Raw genomic sequence first — 22,691 nt, 5'->3', positions numbered from 1 at the left:
CCCCCATATGTCCCTCTACCCCCCCCATGTCCCTCTACCCCCCCCATGTCCCTCTACCAGTCCCTCATGTCCCTCTCCCCCCTCATGTCCCTCCCCCCCCCTCCCTTATGTCCCTCAACCCGCCCCTCTCCCCAGATCCCCCTCTCCGCCCATTCGCGGCCTCACCATATAATATTTACAGGCGACCCCTACTTTACAACAATTATGATCTTGAAAATACATTCAAACCCGCGTCATCTGCACAAGTAATGCAAGATGAAAACATAAGTTTGGGATTGTTTGCTTGTTTTCAAGTTTTATTCTGAATCATGAATTTTTGGGTCATGGTTTGTTAATTCTGTCAAATTTCTGAACGGCTGTAACATGGTGATTCACTTGGACTAACCTAATATCCCACTGAATCATTGTTGCAGACATGGTTTTCTACATTGGGGGAAATTGGAGTCTTTTAGAGGGAGCTTATAATTACAGGCTGGCTGTGATTCCTATCCGTACCGTTTTGCATGCCATTTTACAATTTGGTCATATTTTAAGTTATGCGGTTTACCCAATATATTCTTTAAGAATTTAACTTGCACCAACTTAACCCATTGTCTCCAGTTTTGGTACCTGAGTCTCATGCAAAGAGCCTTTAAGCATTTTGGTATTAAAACATGATTCCAACTAGTTGATTACCTGAAATTGGGGGGTAGCCTGCAGCCCAATTGAATGAATATTAAATGTTTTCAATTGCAGGTAACCCACTGCTTCTATGTTTCTTTCGAACTCTAACAAGTCCAGGGTCCCCCTCCTTTGTTCACCTTTTTCATCCTCCCCATCCCCCTCTCATTACCTAGATATCACCCTCCCCATCAGGTTCCATTTGTCGATCACCCACATACTTGTACACCTGGGTTTCTTCTCGCTTTACTTATTCCCATATTGCTCAATCTGTCCATCCTTGTCCATCTGGTTTCACCTGTCACCTTCCAGCCTCTTCCTCTCACTTCCACATTCTGGCTATCTTCCCTCTACACTCTCGGTCCAGTTGCAGGGTTTCAACCCTGAACGTCAACTATTCCTTTGCCTCCATAGATGCTGGTTGACCTGCTGAGTTCTTTCAATAGTTTATTTATAGCATTACTATAGCTATAATCATTAGGGAATTGGCACAGCAGTATTTGTGAAATTAGTTCTTCAGACTAGTTTTGTTTTGGCAACAGTACAAAAACCAACGTAAATTGAAAATGAGCCTGCGTGTGTTTATATCAGTTCTTATAATTTGCAAATTATAATGGTATTAATTATATGGCTTGTTCACAACAGAACTTCAAGCAGCAGTCAGACCCTGTCCCCATGCCAGACAATGGATCCATCTGCCCCTGAAGAGTGTTTTCAGGCATTAAACCATGCAGAACAGACCTTCAAAAAAATGGAGAACTACCTTCGACATAAACAGCTGTGCGATGTAGTGCTTCTAGCTGATGACCGAAGGATTCCTGCTCACAGGTGAATAAAAAATGCATCAATTAATTTTTCTGTAAATTAAATCGCTGTTCTTGCCAAAATTAATATTTGACTTTTAATAACTAGAAAGTGCAGCAACATCCATATTATCCTTTGGTCTTTGATAATCAATGTATTCTATGTGAAGGGTCTCGACCCGAAACGTCACCCATTCCTTCTCTCCCGAGATGCTGCCTGACCTGCTGAGTTACTCCAGCATTTTGTGAATAAATCGATTTGTACCAGCATCTGCAGTTATTTTCTCGTATTCTATGTAAAATGTGTTGAGGAATATAATAGAGGTTTTGTAATAGCAAAATATTGAATTGACTGCAGTTGTTATTAATAATGTTGAAAACGCTGTTATAATTTTGGTACCCATTTTTTTAACTTATTCCCCAAAAAACAGATCCATTAGATGATTTCACTCATTTAGATAGCAGTATATTGTTTCATTTTGGTGAAATTCACTCCGATCATGAACAGTTTTGTGAACATTCCTTTTTATTAAGATTTGGACCAATTTTCCATCTTCAATCACTACATTTAAAGAAATGAATATTCATTTAATGTCCATGCTTAATTGTTATTTGAGAGATTGGAGGTGAACTAACTTCTTGAACCCTCTTTGCAAGGAAGGTCCTGCCATGGTACTGATAGGAAGTGTATTCCAGGAGTTTGGTCAAACAACAATGAAGGGGTAGCGCTATATTTCCAAGTCAGGGCAGCATGCAATTTAAAAGGGAATTTAGTGTCCTGGATGGGAACAGTTCAATTGGCTGTTTCGTTGGATGGTGTTGAGTTTCTCAGTGACCTTTGAGCTGTTTACATACAGGCAAATAGCAAACAGTCCATCATACTCCAGCTACCTTGCGTATGGTTGTAGAATTATGAGAGAGTCTCACTGTGAAAACCCAGCCTCTGGTCTAGGTTTGGCAGGGAATGGAGGGGATATAGATCACGTGTAGGCAGAGGAGAATAGTATAACTTGGCATCGTGTTTGGCATGGGGATTGAGGGCCAATGGGACTGTTCCTGTGGTATGTTCTATGGTCTTCTGGTCCAATTGAGTTTCTGATCACTGGAGACTCCCCAAGATGTTGATGACTGTGGATGCAATCATGGTAATATATTTGGTTGGCAAATGACGGTACTTGGTCTTTCCAAGACTTGCTGCATGGTTAAAGACTGCCTAATTATCTGCAGAGTCGCAAATGAAACTGAGCAGCATTCATCCATCAATGAATAATTCCACCTTATGATTGAATGAGCGCCCTGATGAAGCAGCTGAATATTTTCGGGCTTTTTACGGCCTGAGTTCTTCAGAGTAATGAGATGTCTTTAGGCTAAGATTATTAACCCATTACCCAGAGCCATTTTCCTCAAAGACTCCATCCAGTGAGAGTTTTTCCCCATGGATTCCCACTGACTATTTTAGCAAGACTTGTTCTCCAGGCCAAATGACACTATATATTTACTAATGTGAATTGCATCACGGTGGATGAACGTGTGTAGGTGAATAATGTGAAAGTTACTAACACCTGATTTCTTATTCTTTTCCCAGGTTGGTTCTGTCTTCAGTTTCAGACTACTTTGCGGCAATGTTCACAAATGATGTAAGAGAAGCTAAACAAGAAGAAATAAAGATTGAAGGTGTTGACTCAAATGCCTTATGGGCATTAGTTCAATATGCCTATACAGGTAAACACAAAACAATCAACTCCTGTACAACTGCTGTATTTAACAATTCTGTTAAACCATTTGTGTTCTAGAGACATTTGCAAAATGATCTTTTTAATTATGTTTGAATAAAAATAGGGTTTTTTTTTTGCAACAGACTTATTCTTGTCTCCAAAAAAAGACACAAAGTGCTGGAATAATTCAGTGGGTCAGGCAGCATCTCTGTAGAACATGGATGGGTGGAGTTTTGGGTCAGGACCCTTCTTTAGACTCGGACTGCTATCCACGTTCTCCAAAATTGCTGCCTAACCCACTGACTTATTCCAGCGTCTTGTGTCTTTTTTTGGCAAACCAGCATCTGCATTTCCTTGTATCCACACCAATTATTGTCTTTCATCTGCAGTAAACTACATTGGCGCTGTTTTAGACATCTGAATAGGATTTTGATTTTATAGACAGCAAAAGGTTCATTTATATAAAGCCTTTAACAAGACTGCATCCCACAGTTGTTCACAGCAATATCACCAAACAAAAATTAATAATACTGAACCACTTAAGCCGCCATTCAGCAAATGAGCAAAAAAACTGAGTATTGCAGATGTAATCCTGCATCTTCCTATCTTTCCTCCAATCACAAGAATCTCCCCCAGCTTCACAATGCTTTGAGTTATTTGTGCTCCTTATTGTGAGCTTTGATCATTCACAAATTTGGAATCTGGGAAATTTGGAATTCAAAGCTCACAATATGGAGCACAAATAACTCAAAGCATTGTGAAGCTGGGGGAGATTCTTGTGATTGGAGGAAAGATGGGAAGATGCAGGATTACTGCGTAGATTTGACGCAAGACCAGGGAAGGATTTGGAAACGAAGATGGGACTTTTGAATTAATTGTTGCTTAAAGGGAACCTGTGGGTATCAGTGTATCTTAGAGTGATAGACAAACAGAATTTAGAATAAAATCAGTAGAATTATAAGGAATATTTTAATAAACAAGCTATCATTAAAAGTCCTCGCGGCAAGTTCAGGAAATATACAAGGATCACAATGACATACCCCTGTATTTCTAAACTTCTTAGAATAGATGTGATGAAGGAGATGGATCCTTTGATTTCCACAGTATAGCCTTATGGCATTATGGTATCAGATCAACGGTCATGAGTTGTGTAGGAAAATAACTGCAGATGCTGGTTCAAATCGAAAGTATCACAAAATGCTGAAGTAACTCAGCGGGTCAGGCAGCATCTCAGGAGAGAAGGAATGGGTGACGTTTCAGGTCGAAACCCTTCAGTCTGAAGAAGGGTCTCGACCCAAAACATCACCCATTCCTTCTCTCCTGAGATGCTGCCTGACCCGCTGAGTTACTCCAGCATTTTGTGATACCAACAGTCATGAGTTGACTCTTATACAACTCCTTTACAATCATATCCCACCGTAATTACAAATTTAAATTGATTAATGTGGTAATTTGTGAGCTGACATTGCAATGCAGCTGAGAGCTACCCTGTTTGATGCAAAATACACCACCATCCCTTCTCTGCCAGGTGGCTTATATTCCATACTTGTTTATGAACTGTTAATGCTTTGAGCAATTAATTACTACTAGGTCAATGTCACCTCATCTCATGAACAAAAGGACGGTGCTTTCTGCACCTTGTCCACACGACCCATTTCCTTCAACCTCCATGCTTTGGAGCCGACAAAACAATATTGAAAAACAATTGACCTGAAGGATCTTCAAAGATTTTACAAACCTTATTACGACATTCAAGTGGTCAATGGTCATTTTTTTCCCCTAGTGTAGTGGTGCCTAAAGAATCATCTGTTGTTTGTGATGCCCAAGCCATGGGAAGGCCTTCCCCGCTCCCCTTTATTATCACTGCTCTTACTTGGGAATGGAAGCCTTATTTAGCCTTGGAAACCCCTGTAATAGGTTGATCAGCATGGTCGCATGCCTTGCGAGCCATGCGCTGGCATGGCTAGGAATTTTCCAAGATAAATCTGTATATCTCTATCCTCTAAAAAGCTAAACCAATGATGCAGAGCTTCCTTCCCCTAAGAGTCTCAATAGGATTTCTCCACGAGTCAATTGCGATGCAAAATTTGATAGCATCGTTGTTTTCAATATGACAGGTTCTGATTTTGATGGTATTTTGGGCACAATATGCCTGTACATAATTTTCATGCACTTTACACTATCCTTCAGTTGGGTAGGATGGTGGTACATACATCGCCTTTGCAGGCTGGAAGTATGCAGAGTAGGCAGATAATTACGTCAGTCTTCCAGCCAGGCTTATGCATTGGTGCTTATTTGGAGCTAACAGCATAGAAAAGCCACCATTTTTAAAATAGTGCAGAAGGAATACAGGATATTCCTGGTTAATGAGATCATCTCCTTTGTGCAGGTTTAACGGGTAGTTAGAAGACTGATTGGATTAATATTTGGATTCAGAAGTTAGAGGCCTTAGAGAGGGCTGGGGTCAAAGTTAAATCTGAGGGTTTTAGTCAATGTTTCTTTGGTGAACAGTTTAAAGATGAGTAGCACAATGTGAATGTGGAGAGGCTTCGCAATGCAGGGATAGCATGCCAGAAGGGTAAAAATAATAGAATAGGAGACTCAATGCATAGAGGGTTTTAAGGGAGTAGCTCTACTACATCTAGCTGAGGAAGAAAAAAGTGACTCCACTCTTCTAAAGAGGTACTCGCAGATATTTGCAGGTGCCATAGCCATAAAATGGAAGCAGAGCCACATTACAAATGACAAGGAGGGTAGCCATGGCTCTTTTTTGTCTCTGAGTCTAGGTGTTAGCCACATACTCATTTCAGAATGTGCTCCTTATTGTTACACGGTTTGTTTAGTTGATTGTCACCTGTACATTGTTATCGATGTACATAGTTGATTGTTACCTGGGTACAGTGAAAAGCCATTTACAGTATATAGATACTGAAACCACAAGGGATTGCCCTTCAATGTGCAGCTTCTCTGCAGCCATTCACGTGGTCTGGGTTGCCAATAACGACACCAGAAGCAATCAAGTCTCTTTAACCCTCTGAAGTTCCCTCTGATTGTAGTCAGATCAAACCAATGAGTAGCTGGACATTCTATAAAAACCTGGCTTCTGAAACCAGTCTGAAACCCGTGCACCAATGAATAGCACTTCTACCGAGATGGACATCCAAATACCTAGCTTCTGATATCAGTCTGAAACCCATAAACCAGTGAACAGCAGAGCTGCAGAGATGACTGAGCTACCACCCAGAATGCTTCTCTGGGGTTCCAGCTGCCTCTGGAAGTGACTTGCAATATGTTGTAAATAGGATCTCATGATTTGTCATTCTGTGATGCACTCTCCAATGCCTGGCAATAATATGAGCTCTGCTATTGCTAGTATTGCGGAACAGCAGATTGAAGAGATGGAGGGAGAAGAGGGGGAGAAGGCAACGTTGGAAGCCTCTTTATGGCAAAGTGGGAAAGGACAAGAATAACATTTCAGATTTTGATAAACAGAATAACCTACTTGCTATTCCATTGCTGTACCCAGCTGAACATCTAAATGTGTTTTGGTTCAGTACTCATGTCTTCGTGTACAAATTAATCTTTGGGCCATGTGACGGTTTCTAAAATAGTAGTCATGAGTGACAGATTGGGTCATTGTACCTTGAGTTGATCTTGTTTGTTGTCTTCTCCCATCATTCAATTATGTTCCTAGAGGGCTTCCTGTCCTAAATAGAGGGCATCTCCTCCACTCTCCGCCTGTGTGATTGAGGCTCCAAAGCTGCAGCAGAAAATCCTGCATGTTCTGCCATCACTATCATGAACTTTGATAGAATTTTGATAGAACCAGGTTTCTAGACTGGTTTTCACCACTGGTTACAGACAAAACCACTTCCTATTTAAGAGGTATAGGCATGGCGTTAATCAATACTACTAACTTGAACTAGTACTAACCACCATAACATTGGATCCCTGAAAACTATGCGTTTATAATCATGAGGTTGCAGCATGAGTTTTGCACGTGTGTCATACCAAGTGAAGTGAGTGCAAGTTAATCACGCTTTGCTATCCCAGCACCTGTTTCCTTCACCTAATGTTATCCCCCTTGAAAATTGTCTCAAAGTCTGCTTTTATGTCATTCCTATTTTAGAATAAGAAGCTTTTGTCTTATTTAAGACAAATGGGTGGTGAATCTGTGGAATTCTTTGCCACAGAAAGCTGTGGAGGCTGTCAATGAATATTTTTTACTGCAAAGATAGATTCTTGATTAGTGCGGGTGTTTGGGGTTATGGGGAGAAGGCAGGGGAGTGGGGTTAGGAGGGAGGTATAGATCGGCCATGATTGAATGGTGGAGTAGACTTGATGGACCAAATGGCCTAATTCTGCTCCTATCACTTATGACCCTACAAAACTGGCATCGCAAGGGTTTCTCACAGTAAACTATTTTGTAAGAGAGTTATACAAATACAAAAAGAGAAATCTAGCTTCTTGCTACAACTACACAGCCAAGATTAAATGTATTTGGTTATACAAAATGTGAGTTACAGGCAGGGATCGCCCAAAAGCCTACGGTCTCCTGTCAAGTGGATTGATGTTTCCCACCTCCCACTGAAGTTAAGCTAACTGAATTAAAGTCTTTAATATTGGTGATCTTGCTGTTGCTTTCAGCTGTTTACCAATCTGTTTTCCTCAAAGTATTATTAAAGCTTTTTAGCAACAGTCTTTCTATTGTAATATACATTTTAATTTTTGTGTTATTTGCTCTGTAAAACTGAAATCGGCACAACATATCAACTTTCTCATAAAGTCGAGGAACTGAATCAAAATTATGACCAGTTGCTTAACGTAGCACAACTGAGTTTCACTTCGGGATTTGGAGAAGGTGCATTGATATCTGACTTCCACGTGTTCGTCATTGCCGTATTGCAGTAAACAAAGGTGGAAGTGAGGAAGAAACTGGTCTCAGGCAGCTGCTGTTCACAGAACCACTAACATAGTCCCATCCGTTGATTGCGATAATGGAGTAAAGAACAAAGGAGAAGAGAAATTTCTGAAATATGTGCAGGAGAGCTTCCTAATCACTGTTTTCAGCACAAGGAAGGAAGCATTGCTGGATCAGGTGGTGAGAATGAAGTGACCCAAATGGACAAAGTGTCAGGTGGGAAACAATGATCAATCTAACACAAAGTTTAGATCACTAATGGAGAAAATGGAGAGCACTCTAAAGTGGAACTATTTAATAAAAGGGGTGATTGAAAGACATCTTAACAGAGTAAAGTAGAAGCAAGATTGGCAGAAAAATGGAAAATCTTCAGAAATGAAATGTTTCTGGTACATTTCTAAAAGGAAGAAGAGTAGAGAAATCAAAACCTGTCTCCTTGGATGATGGAAGAGAAAGAAAACGGGTCATGTCTCGTGTTAGGTGGATAATGTAAGTGTCAATCAGGCTTTCAGTAAACTGAGGTGGAGATGCAAAGTAACACCAGGCAGGCAGAGGATGAATTTGAGAAGAGAATGGCTGTAAATGTAACAGGGTATCGAAAAGCCTTCAACGTGCATATAAAAAGTAACTGAACAGGAGAGGAGGAGTGGGGTCAATTGGTTAGCAAGAAGGTGATCCATGCATGAAAGCTGGTGGCGTGGCAGGAATACTTGATGAGCATTGGTCTGTGCCAAATGAAATGCACTACTGAATCCTTATCAGAATGGAAAATAGTGGAGATAATGGATGGAATGAAAATTGAAAAGGTTGACGTCTTCAAAACGGGAAGGGATATCATGCATGCAATTTCCATTTAACATATTTTAACGGGAGAACTCTATTTTCTTTTAGTACCATTATTTGACTGTAGAAATCAAACTAAAGAGAAAACCTTTTAGAACATGCTATAAATTTTGAATTGCATGAGTAAAAATAATTTTAATATAGTGGAACCATTTAAAGGATTAATCTTGTGGAATTAAATTTATTCCAAATATTCAAAACGCAGATTTTTTTTAACATGGTAAGAAGGCTGCATAATTTGTTTTCTTTAGGGCGTTTGGAGTTAAAAGAAGATAATATTGAGTGCCTGTTGTCTACAGCCTGCCTGTTACAACTGTCTCAGGTTGTTGAGGCATGCTGTGGGTTCCTGATGAAACAGCTTCACCCTTCCAACTGCCTTGGAATTCGTTCATTTGCAGATGCGCAAGGCTGCACTGACCTGCATAAAGTGGCTCACAATTACACCATGGTATGTATCCGCAGAGATGGCTTTTCACAATTCATGCATATCAGTTAGATGAACGATAGTTTAAAGAACTATCTAAGAATTACCAATTCCTGTCAATTCTTTGAAGTAACATCGATAATTAGACAAATGTGCTCTAAATACTGTAATGGTTTAATATAATTAGATATATTTTAATAACTACAGTATACTCCCGCCATCTACCAACAATGGGGGAATTTGTGGTAACAATTGCATGAATATACCGGTTGCTCCTAAATAAATTACTGTATATCACACACTAAATTATACACAAAAACTTATTTTGGCAAAGTTTATATCTTCTCCCTATTCATTTAAGTAATGGAATTTGCATTGCAATTCTACATTATAAGGTTAAACATTATTGTGATATATATCAAAAATAAATCCAATGAATGATGGTGCTCACCATCACACAAAGTGCCAAATCATACATGGAACAACACAGCACAGGAACAGACGCTTCACCCACAATGTCTGTGCAGAATATAATTCCATGTTAAACTAATCTCTGTCTGTATGTGATCCATTCCCTGCAAATAATTGTGCCAATCTAAAAGCCTCTTAAACACCACTATTGTATCTGTTACCACCACCATTTTGGTGGTGCAGTGGTAGAGTTGCTGCCTTACAGCGCCAGAGACCCGGGTTCAATCCCGACTGCGGGTGCTTGTCTCTACGGAGTTTGTATGTTCTCCCCTTGACCTGCCTGGGTTTTCTCCGAGATCTTCGGTTTCCTCCCACACTCCAAAGACATACAGGTTTGTAGGTTAATTAGCTTGATATAAATGTAAATTGTCCGGAGTCTGTGTAGGATAATGTCACCATTCGATTAGTAGTCATTTCATCCACGTTTAATTGTGTGATGTCACATAATTTGTCCAGTAATCAGTAAAATATTGGTATAATATTACTAGTGTAAGCAAATGAAGTCTTCAGCAAAGCTCATCTGCAGTGAGGATCCATGGGGGAAAAAACCTCAAGTAGTCATACATTTTTAGAAAATTATTTTCACAACTAATTACTCTTGTTGGAGGGGCAGCTCTTGGAGCCTCTATGCATTATAATGTTATTTGGTTCCCAATGGTAATCTGAAATTACGATCTCCAGTCATCTTCAATGTGGTATTTCTTTGAGCAGTTGTTATGGAAACTGCTGGGATTTAATTATTCAGGTGCATTTAAATTAAATTAATTTCTCAATAATTAAATTGATATTACTATTTAATAAAGCACGTAGTGTTTCATTAAGTTAAAAGGAAAATACAATGTCATCAGTCTTTTACCCTATAGTATACATATTCTTAATCGTCATTTTCAGGGATATTTACACTTTACAAAATGTCATTAATCAGAACACCTTTAATTCAAAACTATTGTAACATCCTAATTGGATTCTCCTAAATTCTGAGGGAATTTATATCAATTAACCCTTCCTGGTCAAGATTCCAGCAACTGGAGTTTCATGTCTCTCCACCATCACTTGCTAGCTTTTACACCACTGCTTTCCCTCGCCTCTTTCTATCAGGTATCTCCCCTCTACTTGAAGGGTTTGACTTGAAACATTGTCTGTCCATTTCCCTCCACAAATGCTTCCTGATCCACTGAGTTCCTCCAGTAGTTAGTTTTTTTTATAACAATATTTGTCTGTTCCTATGTTTTCCCTTTATTGCCTGTATTTACTATTAAAGTTTAAAGTGAATCCCAAAAGCTTATTGTTATTCAAGAGTCTTAAACAATTGATATATGTCCTTCATGTCCAAAGGAACTGATGTTGAAATGTAAAGGTTGAATTCCTTTTGTTGTCCGCATAAGATGGAATATAAAGCTTTTATTTATGCCAGATTCAATTTACCAGGCATATTCGTCTTCTACCACTGACTCATCTGACTTCACAGTTCCATTAAAAGCCCTAATGTGTAGTGTGACTGTAATGACCACAGTCCCATTACAAATTTATTTAAGCCCATGAGCCCAACAGCCCAAGTACTGTTCTTTTCACAATTACAAAACAGCAAATGATGGATGGATTTGCAAAACTCTCAGATCGGAAGTGTTTCTCAGTTGTCACTAATCACTATCGTCACCCCTTATCTTAAGCAAAATATAAGGGGTCTGAAGAAGGGTCCCAACCTGAATCATCTGTTAGCTACGTTCTCGGAGATGCTGCCTGGCCCGCTGAGTTACTCCAGCACTTTTGTGTCTTTTTTTGTTAACCAGCCCCTGCAGTTCCATATGTTTCAATAAGAGGCCTTGAGTTGCCAAAAAAATAATGAGTGGGACTTTCAATAGCAAGCTTCTCATTTCCTGCTTTCACAATGGATGACCAACAATGTATCATGGGGTGTCAGAGCCCTGGCTGCTCAATAGCTGTGCAAGGCTGTTATGATGCAGTTTTCAAGTGGATTGTAAGTAGATGATGTAGCATCTGCTTTGATGATTATGTAAATCAGTGTCTTCCATTTGTTTGGATAGAAGACAAATATCACCAATGTATTTGTTAGCAGCAAACAACTAACAGACTAGTTCTGTAAAATAAAACAGATGTTTATCCAAAATACAGATCCTTTTGACAAAGGTTGTAGCATTGTATATACAGTAAATGCCTGGAGCATGCTGCTTGGGTTGGTGGTGCAAGCATACACAAAAAATTGTGTTTTAGAAAATGTTAGGTATGCACATTGATAGGCAGATAATGCAAGGATATGGATCATGTGCAGGCAGAAGGAATTACTTTAATTTGGCATCATGTTCCACACTGATATCGTGGGCTGAAACGTCTGTTCCTGTGCTGTACTGTTCTTCGTATAGTTCTGTGTTTCTAGTGATAAATATGCTGACGAGATTGGTACAATCCTTTTCCTAACTAATTAAAGGTTGTGGCAGCTTATAATATTTGTATTTAATGATTTTAATTATAAAACCAGATGTAACGAATTTATTGGAAGATTCGTCACTTTTCACGCTCCCTTGTGTCAGAGAGGCAGGTATGATTGCTGAGGAAATATCTCCACACATTCTCAGCATCTAGCAATAGCTGGTGAAAAAAAAAAGAAAGTAGATAGAATGGGAAAGAAGGTGTATGCTATGCATGCCTTTATTGATCGGGGCATTGAGTATAAGAAACAGGAAGTAATGTTACAGCTGTACAGGACTTTGGTTAGGCTGTATTTGAAGTCTCGTGCTGTTCTGGTTGCCTCGTTACATGAATGATGTGGAGACTTGGGAGAGGCTGCAGAGGAGGTTTACCAGAATGCTGCCTGGATTAGAAGGCCTCGCCTATAAGGAGAGGTTGGACAAACTGGATTGTTTTCATCAAATATCAGAAGTTGAGGAAAGACCTGATAGAAATATAAAATTATGAGAGGCATAGATAGAGCAGACAGGCAGAACCTTGTTTCCAGGGTGTAAATGGCAAGATCTAGAAGGCAGAGCTTTAACATGAGAGGGGAACAGTTTACAGGAAATGTGCAGGCCAAGCTTTTTAATAGAGCATGGTGAGTACTTGAAACATGCTGCCAGGAGTGGCATGGAGGCAAATATGAGTGTCATTTAAGTGACTTTTAGATAGGCACATGGATATGCAGGGAATAGGGAGATGTGGGTCATGTGCTTGGCAGAGGAGATTAGTTTAACCTGGCATCTACTTCGGCTCAGACATTGCAGGCTGAAGAGCCAGTTACCATACTATACTGTTCTATGTTCTGGACCACTGTCATCACATGTGCTTATAAAGTCATGAGGAGAATCAATAGGCTGAATCTCCAATCCTTTTTCTCAGCCTAGGGGACTCAAAAATTAGGCATAGGTTTAAGAGGAAAGACTTAATAGAAACCCGATGGACAACTTTTTCATAACTTTCTCACGCAGAGGGTGGTGGGTACAAGCTGCCAGATAAAGTTGTTGAGGCAGAAACAATAATGACATTGAAAAGACATTTGGACAGGTGCATCGATAGGAAAGATTTAGAGGGATATTTGCCGGAACCGGGCAAATGGAACAAGTTTACATTGGGCATCTTGGTTGGCACGGTAGAGTTGAGGCTGAAGGATCTATTTCCGTGCTGTGACTCCATGAAAGTAGAAGTGACATAACATTGAAAATGCATTTTAATTTAGGAGGCAGACTACAATGCACTCTTTTTATTTTAGATTTGCAACCTTTGCAGTTTTTTGATTTTCATATAATACATACAGTTTATAATGACTGACCTATTTCAGTAAACTCTTAGTCAGCTGGTTGCATGCTACTATGATGAATGTGTTTGGTTTTTGTAATTTCACCATATAAGTAATGGAAGTACATCAGTTGAATTTATAAAACAAAGAAAAAGGCATGATTGATTTGCTTCATTTTTACTTGCGTGCAGTAATTTCAAGCAATTTCTATTTTGCATTTTTTGTGAGAAAAACTGAATTGTAGGTGCGTTTTTAATCCCATTATAGTTTACATTTAACCTGCTGAAAATTAATATGGGTTAATAATCCTTTTGCTTTAGGAACATTTCATGGATGTGATAAGGAATCAAGAGTTTCTATTGCTGCCAGCAAATGAGATCATTAAACTGCTGGCAAGTGATGATATGAATATACCAGATGAAGAAACTATATTAAATGCATTGCTCAGCTGGGTGCGGCATGATGCAGACAACAGGCAAAAAGAACTCAGCAAACTGCTGGCATACATCAGACTTCCTCTCCTCTGTCCACAGGTAAATTTAAAAAATTGCCTTCAATCTATTGAGTCATTACATGGGCATGATCTTCATGAACTGTATTTAACAAACATTTCATTTTAGAAAGAACAAAAGTAATTAGCATTTTCAATAGGATAATACCAGCAAGTAATATGGTGCTGCATTTTAATTTTAAATTAATTCTGATGGGTGAAGCTTTATTAAAATATTCATAAGATATAAGAATGGCATCTGTCTTTGTCACAGTCATAGAGTGATACAGTGTTGAAACAGGCCCTTCGGCCCAACTTGCCCACACTGGCCAACATGTCCCAGCTACACTAGTCCCACCTCCATATCACTCCAAACCTGTCCTATCCATGTACCTGATGTGTTACTAATTTTGTGCAAGGTCCATATCTCTGCCATGCGATGTCCATTTAAACGGGTAGCCTTGATTGCGAAACACTAAGATGCAAGTACATTTTTAAAGATCTGATACAAAAGATATGTAAATTAAATAGATTGATTCATTAAATACTGTAATTTAAAACATTTTTAAACTTGCATACTTTTTAATTTGGTTGTCATCAAGATAGAAGTAGCCTTCCACAATTCCAATAAAAACAGTGACCTGTCTTTTAAAATTGGCTTCAGATGTAGTGGCCAATTTTCAACACATTTCTTTGTGGCTTGGCATCCATTTAGATGTTCAAACTGACTTTTTGGCAGGTTTTCATTTGCCTTTGCACTTTATTCTGGCATAAAATTCTCTCCCAAATGATGTCAACAGTAATCCAACAGGCAAAATTCACCTTCCGTGAGATGGTTGCCTTTTAGACCAGTGAGGTTGGGGTTAGGGTCAGAATGGCCAAGTGTTATACAGACACGTGCACACGCCCGCACACCATTTCACTAAAACCACGTTAATTAAACCACCAACAATATGTAATATTCATCTTTCCCATTGCCTCCAGATACACCCTCGTGTGTGCACATATTGCTTTGAGATCAAGGTCATGTTTATACCTAACTTCGTCAGGCTGTTACTGATGTTGTGCTGCATCTTACAATTTGCTGTTCATTAATACGTGAAATGGCCACCCAACTCCACACTTAGGAGAGAAGACTATCTACCTTCTCTTCACATGAGAATATTTTCTGGCATTGCCAACTTCTCAAAAATCCAGGCCTTCAGTGGCCAAACTTGGGTCCTTCAAAACCTCCTAGGCAATCTCCTCCCAGTATTGTCAGTCTGAAGTTTAGAAGGGCCTCTGGTGTCCACTTGTATATAAAGCTGGTCTCCTGCTATCACTCAACTCCAGCAGCCTGTTTAATCTCACTGAGTCAATTGGAGCAATCTCCAACCATTCCATCAATACATCATTTTTTTTTTTTTAACATTTTTATATTTTATAAAAATATAAAAAATACATCATCTATTTTTGGTGGTATCACACTTCCTGTAGTTGGCTGTGCATTTTTTTGTGTTGCACTATATCCCTTTAAGAACTGCCATTCAAGAAATGCTGAGAACAATATGCTGATGCTGAGAGCAACATTAAACAAGGACATCCTAAAATACTGCTCCATGAGCCTCGCAATTGGAGATCTTTCACAAATTGTGTTTGGGTACCTGCTAGGCTGCCTCAAACTGCCACTGCCTCAAAGGGCAGTGAAACCAATTTGTGTGTAACAGTGGGTTAGGCATGTAACATTTAAACTTCCTTGTTTCATAACATTTCTGACATCCTCCTATCGTTTCTGACCCAAAGACCCGTTTAATGCTACATTACCTGATTTATGACTGTTTGATGTAGACATTTGTTCATGAGACAAAGCAGTTTGGTCTCAAACATAATCATATTTATGTACGTTAGCAGAAAACCTGCTGACTTTTGTTTTGACAAAAATCATCCATTTAAAACATCCTAGAGAATTCAATCCTTGAAAGGTTAAAAAAGCCTTGCATAAATAGGCTGGCAAACTGATAATAGTCTGAAGAAGGGTCTCGACCCAAAACGTTACCCATTCCTTCTCTCCAGAGATGCTGCCTGTCCCGCTGAGTTGCTCCAGCATTTCGTGTCTACCTTCTGACAAACTGATAGTTGTTGCCAAACTCTACATTGACAACTTGACAGGTCATTAAAGCTTTGGATGTAACCCTTGTGTCAACTAGTTACATTTATTCTGAAATTAATCCCTGAGGTTTTCATAAACATGACAGCAAAAACTGAAATAGCAGCTTGGAGATGCAAGAAACTGTGGATGCTGGAATCTTGACCAAAGCAGTAAATGTTGGAGGAATTCAGCGGTTCATGCAGCAACTGAGGAGGGAATGGACAGGCGTGGTTTCGGGTCAGGATCTTTCTTCAGAACTAGCAGTTTTTAGTTTCTGTCTGGATAGAAAATAATTTTCCTTGAAATAAAAGAAAATTTGAAAAACATGAATCATAATCAGCATTGCTGCGCCGTGACACTGTTAAACTCCCCAACCTAAGGAGAATACAATTATTTGACTTTATTCTGGAAAACTAGGATTAAATCATGTGACCAATAAATGAGACAGCAAATGTCTACTAAAGGAAATCTCGATCAGCCATAATTTGTTTCCGGCTGTATATATATGATATGATATGATAATTGAATGGCAGATTTGACTAGACAGAGTAGAATGGCCTAATTCTGCTCCTGTCACTTATGACCTTATGACACTGTATAAAGCGGCCCAACTTAAACTTGAGGACAACTTATCTTTTTTGCACCTTATCACCTTGCAGCCTTCTAGAATCGGGATCACATACCACAACTTCAGGTAGCTCTCCCTTCTGTCTATATCAGAACATGCCAGGTCATCCATAGAAAATAGGTGCAGGAGGAGGCCATTTGGCCTTTGCGCCAGCACCGCCATTCATTGTGATCATGGCTGATCATCTACAATAGTAACCTGTGCCTGCCTTCTCTCCTAGCCCCTAGAGCTCTAGCTAACTCTCTATTAAATTCATCCAGTGAATTTGCCTCCACTGCCTTCTGTGGCATAGAATTCCACAAATTCACAACTCTCTGGGTGAAAAAGTTTCTTATCACCTCAGTTTTAAGGTGATCTAAGATATTGATGCGTGGATAGAAAAGGTTGAGAGGGATATGGGCCAAACGCAGGCAAATAGGACTAGAAAAGGTAGACATTTTGGTCAGCATGGATGGGTTGAGTCGGAGGGCCTATCTCTGCTCCATTGCCTTTTGACTCAGTTGTTCCATCTCCATTAGCACAACCTGACCAGCTTGGCATATCCTACACCCTGCATTACACAGCTTTTTCATTCCTTTATCTATATTCCTACACTTTATCTTCCCGCATCTCATAGTCTACATGAATTTTCTCTCCCCCTCACCCATCAGCTAGATGACCTTGTTTACATCTTGTCTCTGTGTCAATACTGGCCTCATTGTATCAGAAATATTGCCTTTATCCTATCCATCCCGCCCCATCCTCCCTGCAACTTAATACTAATTTATTTTCTCTCTCCCAATTCTGCAACCTAAAATGTTAACTCCAATTTTGTTTCCACAGCCTAACCTGCTAAATGTTTCCAGCATTTTCTGCTTTTATTTCAAATTTCTCATGGCTGCAGTTTTATTGTAATTTTCAAATCTGATATTTTTGGTCACTGAACTACAAGAATGATTGAGAGAGTAAGTTGTTTTGTTAATGTCCTTCAGATCTTGCCTTTGATCTGAGGTGAGGAGCTTTTTCCTAATGGCCTTGGGCAATAATTTCTTTTCTAGACAGGAAGCATGCAGTCAAACCTGGAATTGCTATATTTATTTGATTTATTACACCGTGATGAAAAGTAACAAAAGTCATCCATCAAATTTCACACCATTGCTTTGGATCTGCAAAGGCAAATATAAAATTCTGCTTGAAGGTTCCCTTATTTTTCACATTTTTATAAATCTGTCATTTAGACTATCCCCCATGCTGCTTTCTCTGCCAGTGCACACAGTGAATCAAATAACCTCCTGTGCCATAAATATCTGATTATATTCAGCATGTATTTATACTACATGTCAGTGCTTGGGTTTTATGGATCTATTATGGATCCAGTGTCTCGTCTCACTTTCTGTGACCTGCAAAAGATAACTATGAAGAAAGGTCTTGACCCGAAACGTCACCCATTCCTTCTCTGCAGAGATGCTGCCTGACCCGCTGAGTTAATCCAGCTTTTTGTGTCTATCTGAGATAACTCTACCACTATCTTAACAAGTTTTCACTTTTAAAGATCAATCAAGTAAGACATTTTTAAAAATTCTAAGAACAATTATAATCTGTAGAAGTATATAAAATTGAGACTCAGATAGGATAGAAAGCCAGTCTTTTTATAAGGTGGAAATGTCAAATGCTGGAGGTCATAGCTTTAAGGTGAGAGGTGCAAAGTTTAATGGAGATATGCAAGGCAAATCTTTAGACAAAATAGTAGGTGCCTGGAACGCACTGCCAATGAGGTGCTCGAACAGATACAAGAGCAACATTTCAGAACATTTGGACAGGCACATGAACGGGCAGGGGATGGAGGGATACATACCATTGTGCAGGCAGTTGGGATTAGTTTAAAATGGCATCAGGATAAGCAGAGGCATCCTGAGCTGCATGGCCTGTTACTATGCTATACTGTTCCATGTTAATCACTTTTGCCCTGATGCATTCAATTTTAAATGCCATTACCCATGCTGCATTCTTTCTCTTTAATCTTGAGATCTGTGGCCTATACAAGATCTTTTACAGTGATAGGTAACTGGAACTTGCCGATAAAGGATATAGTAGTAGAAGATACAATAGCAACATATAAGAGCCATTTAGCAGGTACTGTGCAGGCAGATGGGACTGGTTTAAATTAGCATCATAGTTGGAGCAGATATTGTGGGCCGAAGGACCTGTTTCTATGCTATGTCCCTCAAGTCTGTTTATTCATTCAGTAGGCTGATGTTCTATTTCAAATCTCCTTTCCCATCCAATTCCCATTTTCCTTGATTCACTGATGTCCAAACGTGTTTGGATTTCCATCTTCAATATACTCAAAACTTGACCATCCACTCCCCTCTGATAATTCCAAAGATTCGCAATCAATCACCTTAGTCAATATCTCTTTCATTTCAATGCTTAATGGTTGACTCCTTATGGATGCTGGTTCTTACTCACCATGGCCTCATCCATGTTCCCCTTTTAATTCCGTAATGGCACTAATTTCAAAATCATATGTGAAGCCTACTAACGTGATCACAGATTTTCAGCCTATTATCCTGTAATTTTATTTGTTCATTAGATTCTTACTGTGATTGCTTTAATAATAGTTGATAAGGTTTTTCTTTGGGATATCTGTAAGCCAGTTGCATGGAATAGTGTATTTTTATTAAGATTCGCTAGTATCACCTTTACAAATTTTCTAGCTAGTACAGACTGTTCAATTTAGGTATTTCTCTAATACGCTATATAAAGACGACTTGAATTTGTGTCTCCCAAACTGCTTCACACGAGTTCACACCTTAAATTTGGCATCGATACATTTGGATATGAGCTGCAAATTGACAAAAGCTCAAGGAGATATGGTTAAGAAATTTCTTAAAAGAGAAAATAGCTGTGAAAAGATAAACAGAAATCTTCAGTCTGAAGAAAGGTCTTGACCCAAAACGTCACCTATTCCTTCTCTTCAGAGATGCTGCCTGTCCCGCTGAGTTACTCCAGCATTTTGTGTCGAAGGAACTGCAAATGCTGACATAAACCGAAGACAGACACAAAGAGCTGGAGTAACTCTGCGGGTTAGACAGTATCTCTGGAGAAAAGGAATAGGTGACCTTTCAGGCCAAGACCCTTCTTCAGATTGAGAGTCAGGGGAAAGAGAAACAATAGACAATAGGTGCAGGAGTAGGCCATTCAGCCCTTCGAGCCAGCACCGCCATTCAATGCGATCATGGCTGATCACTCTCAATCAGTACCCCGTTCCTGCCTTCTCCCCATACCCCATCACTCCGCTATCCCTAAGAGCTCTATCCAGCTCTCTCTTGAAAGCATCCAACGAACTGGCCTCCACTGCCTTCTGAGGCAGAGAATTCCACACCTTCACCACTCTCTGACTGAAAAAGTTCTTCCTCATCTCCGTTCTAAATGGCCTACCCCTTATTCTTAAACTGTGGCCCCTTGTTCTGGACTCCCCCAACATTGGGAACATGTTTCCTGCCTCTAATGTGTCCAATCCCCTAATTATCTTATATGTTTCAATAAGATCCCCCCTCATCCTTCTAAATTCCAGTGTATACAAGCCTAATTGCTCCAGCCTTTCAACATACGACAGTCCCGCCATTCCGGGAATTAACCTAGTGAACCTACGCTGCACGCCCTCAATAGCAAGAATTTCCTTCCTCAAATTTGGAGACCAAAACTGCAAACAGTACTCCAGGTGCGGTCTCACCAGGGCCCGGTACAACTGTAGAAGGACCTCTTTGCTCCTATACTCAACTCCTCTTGTTATGAAGGCCAACATTCCATTGGCTTTCTTCACTGCCTGCTGTACCTGCATGCTTCCTTTCAGTGACTGATGCACTAGGACACCCAGATCTCGTTGAACATTGACTCTTCCTAACTTGACACCATTCAGATAATAATCTGCCTTTCTATTCTTACTTCCAAAGTGAATAACCTCACACTTATCTACATTAAACTGCATCTGCCATGTATCCGCCCACTCACACAACCTGTCCAAGTCACCCTGCAGCCTTATTGCATCTTCCTCACAATTCACACTACCCCCCAGCTTAGTATCATCTGCAAATTTGCTAATGGTACTTTTAATCCCTTCATCTAAGTCATTAATGTATATCGTAAATAGCTGGGGTCCCAGCACCGAACCTTGCGGTACCCCACTGGTCACTGCCTGCCATTCCGAAAGGGACTCATTTATCCCCACTCTTTGCTTTCTGTCTGTCAACCAATTTTCTATCCATGTCAGTACCCTACCCCCAATACCATGTGCTCTAATTTTGCCCACTAATCTCCTATGTGGGACCTTGTCGAAGGCTTTCTGAAAGTCGAGGTACACCACATCCACTGCCTTCTGAGGCAGAGAATTCCACACCTTCACCACTCTCTGACTGAAAAAGTTCTTCATTGTCTGTAAATTGTTTTCAGCTAGACCAGAACTAACAATGGCCAGTTTTCTTTATCATTATTTTTTTGCATATCTTTCATTCATTAGTCTATATCGCTGACTATATCCCTTGTTTCCCTCTCCCCTGTCTCTCAGTCTGAAGAAGCTTCGCCTATTCCTTTTCTGCAGAGATGCTGTCTGATCTGCTGAGTTACCCCAGCTTATTGAGTCTCTCTTCAGAATAAACATTGTTACTGGCTTTACACCTGAATGTAATAAAGCATAGTATTTAGTCCAAGAAAGATCCCGGTTTTAAATACACAAATTTAATTATGAAATCTTTTTTAAAGTGAACAAAGATTTGGCATTCAAAGTTTGTTTGAATTTGAATTCCTCCTAATAGTTTCTTGCAGACATGGAGAACAATATGCTACTTAGGGATGATATTGAATGCCAAAAACTCATCATGGAAGCAATGAAATATCATCTATTACCTGAGCGACGTAACATGATGCAGAGTCCTCGCACTAAGCCTAGAAAGTCTACTGTAGGTGTGCTGTTTGCAGTTGGAGGAATGGATGCAACAAAAGGTACAGAGCATTCAATAATCATAAACTCGTAAAATCAGATTTCTATTTTGGTGATGACATTTCCTATCGAGTATTACTCATTTTTAAAATTTGTTCGGATACAGGTAAAACAATTTACAATCTACTATCTTGCACCATTATGCTGTCTTGCATTACTTGTAGAGTCGGAGAATTGAACAGCGCAGAAAGAGGCCCTTCAGCCCAACTCATTAGTGCCTTTGAAGATGCCACATCTAAGTTAGTCCCATTTACCTGCCCTTGGCCCATATCCCTCTAAACCTTTCTTATCTTTTTCTAATCCATGTAAAAAAACAACTTTTAAATGTTGTTATCATACCTATCTCAATTATTTCCTCTGGTAATTCATTCCATATACCCAGCACACTCTGTGTGAAAAGATTACCTCTTGTTCCTATTAAATCTTTCTCCTCTCACCTTAAACCTATGCCCTGTGGTTCGTGATTCCCCTATCCTAGGCAAAAGACTCTGCATTCACCTTATGTATTCCCCTCATGATTTTATAACCTCTGAGATAATTAATCAGCCTTCTGCGCTCCGTGGAATAAAATCCTAACCTGCCCAACCTCACCCCATAGCTCAGGCCCTTGAGTCTGCAACATCCTCATAAATATTTTCTGCACTCTTGCCTGCTTAATGGCATCTTTCAATGGCTTAATGACTTTGTAAGCTGAACAAAATTGAGCAAGATACTTAAAATGCGGCCTCAGCAAACTTTGTGTACAATTGTAACATAACATCCCAACTGCTATACTCAATTCCCTGACATGCAGGTTAGCTGCCAAAAGTCTTCTTAATTACCTATCTACCCCACAATGCCAATATTATGGAACTAAGCACGTACTCATAGATCCCCCTGCTC

At 39.6% G+C, this 22,691-nt stretch overlaps 1 protein-coding gene across 3 annotated transcripts in view; it reads left to right on the top strand.

Moving 5' to 3' along the window:
* The window catches only part of LOC144593782 (kelch-like protein 5), a 101,285-nt gene that overhangs the window by 46,843 nt on the left and 31,751 nt on the right, over positions 1–22,691 (top strand). For all 3 annotated transcript variants that reach the window (XM_078399876.1, XM_078399885.1, XM_078399867.1), the window contains 5 exons: positions 1,306–1,488; positions 3,049–3,185; positions 9,194–9,390; positions 13,906–14,118; positions 21,625–21,811. In XM_078399876.1, the coding sequence (XP_078256002.1) occupies positions 1,346–1,488; positions 3,049–3,185; positions 9,194–9,390; positions 13,906–14,118; positions 21,625–21,811 (877 nt within the window). In that variant the 5' untranslated portion in view covers positions 1,306–1,345. The remainder of the gene's footprint in view (positions 1–1,305; positions 1,489–3,048; positions 3,186–9,193; positions 9,391–13,905; positions 14,119–21,624; positions 21,812–22,691) is intronic.

This window comes from Rhinoraja longicauda, chromosome 1, assembly GCF_053455715.1.
Source record: "Rhinoraja longicauda isolate Sanriku21f chromosome 1, sRhiLon1.1, whole genome shotgun sequence".
Classification (NCBI taxonomy): Eukaryota; Metazoa; Chordata; class Chondrichthyes; order Rajiformes; family Arhynchobatidae; genus Rhinoraja; species Rhinoraja longicauda.
This window is presented reverse-complemented; position numbering and strand designations above follow the sequence as displayed.